Here is a 3,696-nt window from a genome sequence, read left to right on the forward strand (position 1 = left end):
TATATAAAGATAGATAGATAGATAGATAGATAGATAGATAGATAGATAGATAGACAGATAGATATAATGAATTTGGGGCTTTGTTATACTTGTGGCTATTGCCTTTAATACCTGTCCACAATTAAAGTAGATACTCTATACTCTGCTATCGAGAGCGAGATGAGTTAGAACCCCGATGATGTGGCAAAAAATATTTTGTTTTTGCAGTAGCACAGAAAGCTTTAAATACAAATAGCGTGCCGTGCCTGCCCCATCCCTGGGGTGTGCTGAGACAGTGTTGACACTGAGTGTGCTGGTGCACATCTGTGATCCCAGCGCTTGGGAGGCTGAAAGCAGGAGGATCACTATGAGTATGATCTGTGTAGTGAGACCCTGTAGACCCTGTACTAAATGCATTAAAGAAATAACTAAATAAATAATAAATAAACAGAAATAAAACACAAGAAAAAGAGCGGTACATGCCCAGGATCATGTATGTGGATAGTAAGGAGTGGCCTCTCTCAGTGCCTTTGTGGATACTTCCACAGTTACTTCTTCCACTGTTCTGCAGAACTCCATCTATTGTCCCAACTCTCTGATAGATATTAAATCATATGACTTCACTTCCAGTAGCTGTATCATTGTAGCAAAGAGATAGAATCAGTTTTTCCGCTCAATAGTAGAAGATAATGTGGGAAAGATTTGTATCCGTTTGAATTTGGAGATGTCTTATAATGATGGAAATAATTATATAAACCTCAATTATTATAGTTTTTTAAATGATCAGAGATTGAAGTAGTGTGAAAAATCTATGCAAATTATGACTAAGGCCTGGGACAAGCTCTGCAAAATATTCAGAGGAAAGATGGAGGCAACTTACAAAATATAATACGAGGATGTGCAAACTTTACCCTTTCCCACAAATATGTTACAGTCACACGATCTATCATGGATTAGCACTTGGCATAGGTCAGGCTTCACCTGAACTCTTCGCATGGATTAATATAAACAGCAATCTTTATACTGGATCCTACTCTTACTTCACTTGAAGTGTATCCGTAGGCTGCTTTAGACTCCAAATGTCTTCTTTGCATCTTTTAAACATCTCATGATGGGCCAGGCATGAAGCTCAATGCTGAAGCACCTGTCTGCCAAGCACACAGTCCAGAGTTTGATTTCTAGTACCAATAATAAAAATAATAATAATAATGATAATGATAATAGTAATGTCTCCTGATTGCCCTCACCTAGATAGATGATGGAGACCCTGAGTTCAATCCCCAGCACTGCAGAATAAGTAACTAGAATTAGTTAATATATTGTTTTTGTTTTTGTTGTTGTTGTTGTTGCGGTACCAGGGATTGAACTCAGGACCTTGTGCTTGCCAGACAAGTGCTTATTCTACTGAGCTATTTCCCCAGCCCTAGTAATATACTATAAAAGATAGTAGCAGCTAATACTAAGAACTGCATAGTGTCATAGTAACTATAACAACCTAGGACTTGTAAACAATTAATGATTTCATGTAAGGAATATACTAGATACACACAATATATCATATAACCTACATATATGTGCAATTTGTGACTATCATGTTGTCCATATTATTATAAAATGTAACTTATGTGGAACAGACTGAAAGTATAGGTTCATAAAAATGTATACAATTGAAAAACTTGTATATTCTCTATTCACAAGAGGAGAAAAGCTACAGTTATACATCTATGTCCAGCAACAGACCTCTGTCCTGGTTGCAAGGGGAATCTATTCTGAAAATACCACAAAATTCCTACGTTTGTTGAACAGCTAAAATCACTTACTATTAGTCAGATTTCAAGCTCTAGACGGTCATTTACAAGATAAGGCAGAATTCTGTCTTCTCATAAGGGAATCTGGAGACGAACAGATTCCTCCCACGTTGCTCTGCCTCTGCCACAAGGTGACTGTGTGCATCTGTAGAGTGCATAAATTTTGAAATGAAGTAAAGGGAAGTTCAGGCATTATTTTCTTTTAGGTTCTGTTGCACAGATCAGTGTCATGTCCAAACTTAGCTGGAAGCTTGATTCTCTAGTCTCCAGCTGATGCTCAGAAAAATCATTCAATTACTGTGAAAGGAGAAAAGAATGAATTTTTCGGAAGGGGCTGCTAGCAGGTGCATTCCTACAGTTGATTTCTTCACATTTGGCCATCCCAGGGACTCAGCATGACATAGGTGATTTCCACTCATAAAAAGCTATTACCTAGCTGCTTTTTGTTGCAATGGAAAATCAAATCAGCTACTAAATACTCTGATTGGCTGATAACTTTCACATACCAAGTTTCTCAATGATATGCTCCAAGTACAGTAAATTCCTGACTTAGGAGCAAGTTCTGTTCTGGGAGAACTGTTCAGAATTTGGATTCCTTTGTAAGATAACAAAGTGAGACCTATGCAGTACACCTGTGAACGCAGCGACCGGACCATTCCCAAGTTGGGGATTTGCCATAGGGCCCATGCTTCTTATGGGTAAGGACCATAGTTGAATTGTGTGATGTCATCCATCACACTCAGAAACACTTAGGTAAACAAGGAATTCTTGTTCTGGATTAAATGGGGAAGGAATTTACCATTGCACGTTGCTCACCCGTTCTTCCTACATCTTCTCGTTTCTAGTTTGATCACTCATGGCTTTGGGACTCCAGCAATATGTGCAGCTCTAAGCACTTTCCAGACAGTCCTCAGTGAGATGCTGAACTACTTGGAAAAACACACTACGCACAAAAACGGTGGAGCGGCAGATTCCGGCCAAGGACATGCCAACCCAGAGAAAGCCCCCCTGCGGAAAACTTCAGAGGTTGCCGTGAAAGAGGGAAAAACAGAAAAGACAGACTAGCTACATCAAACAGAATCTATTTCCAGAGTCTTGCTGCTGATATTTTTTCTAATATATATATCATTGAGGGTGACTGCTCTTCAGTGGACCAAATCTCTGCCCTCCCCCAAACCTACATTTAGAAAAAAAAAATGGAAATGAAACATAAAACAAAAAAGGACAAATTCAAAAAAAAAAAAAGAAAAAAAGAAAAATGGCAGTGTAATTGTGTGAGGAAATTGTCACTTTTTAATTTTATGTTATGATAAACTCCTTTTGTGCACGTAGTTTATTGTTCCTAATGATATACAACACTTTTTAAGCACTTCCGGACTTTGGAGAGGCGACACCTGCTTTTTCACATTTACTGATGCACTTTCTTATCCAGCTCTGTAGTTAGGGATTAGAAAGCATGACCAGCGGGAATCCACCACCTCCCTCACAGTGCCAGGATTTCTCGACTTAGCTCCCTGTAACTCGAGAGTGCCTCTTTCCATCGTATAGATCAATATGAAAATTAATCCATGAATAAATAGTAGGGAACTGAAAAGTGAGAGCAGTCATTAATATCTGTCCTATGAAGTGGCAGCAGTTCTAAAAGCTTCGGTTACCTCTAGCACACTTAATTACCAGTGCCTTGGTGGTATTTTAAAATTCCAGAAAACTCTCTTTCTGCATACAATGGGATCAACCCCCAGTGGGTTGATTTATCCACTGGATAGACAAGTAGATACTCAGAAAGTAGACCCTGTATGAGTGCAAGATGATCTCTTCTATCCATCCTCACCAATGTAACAATTTACAGACTACACTGAATGGGTGTGGTGGTTTTGCTACTGTTGGACTCTTGATGGGAAACAACATA

General features: G+C 38.8%; 1 protein-coding gene across 1 annotated transcript in view; it reads left to right on the forward strand.

The window, feature by feature from the left end:
• Positions 1 to 2,995, forward strand: part of Tfap2d (transcription factor AP-2 delta) — a 60,320-nt gene extending 57,325 nt beyond the window's left edge. The window contains exon 8 of the mRNA XM_004628276.2: positions 2,633 to 2,995. Within this exon, the coding sequence (XP_004628333.1) occupies positions 2,633 to 2,852 (220 nt within the window). The 3' untranslated portion in view covers positions 2,853 to 2,995. The remainder of the gene's footprint in view (positions 1 to 2,632) is intronic.
• Positions 2,996 to 3,696: the final 701 nt, after the last annotated feature.

This window comes from Octodon degus, unplaced genomic scaffold (assembly GCF_000260255.1).
Source record: "Octodon degus isolate 3935 unplaced genomic scaffold, OctDeg1.0 scaffold00022, whole genome shotgun sequence".
NCBI lineage: Eukaryota > Metazoa > Chordata > Mammalia > Rodentia > Octodontidae > Octodon > Octodon degus.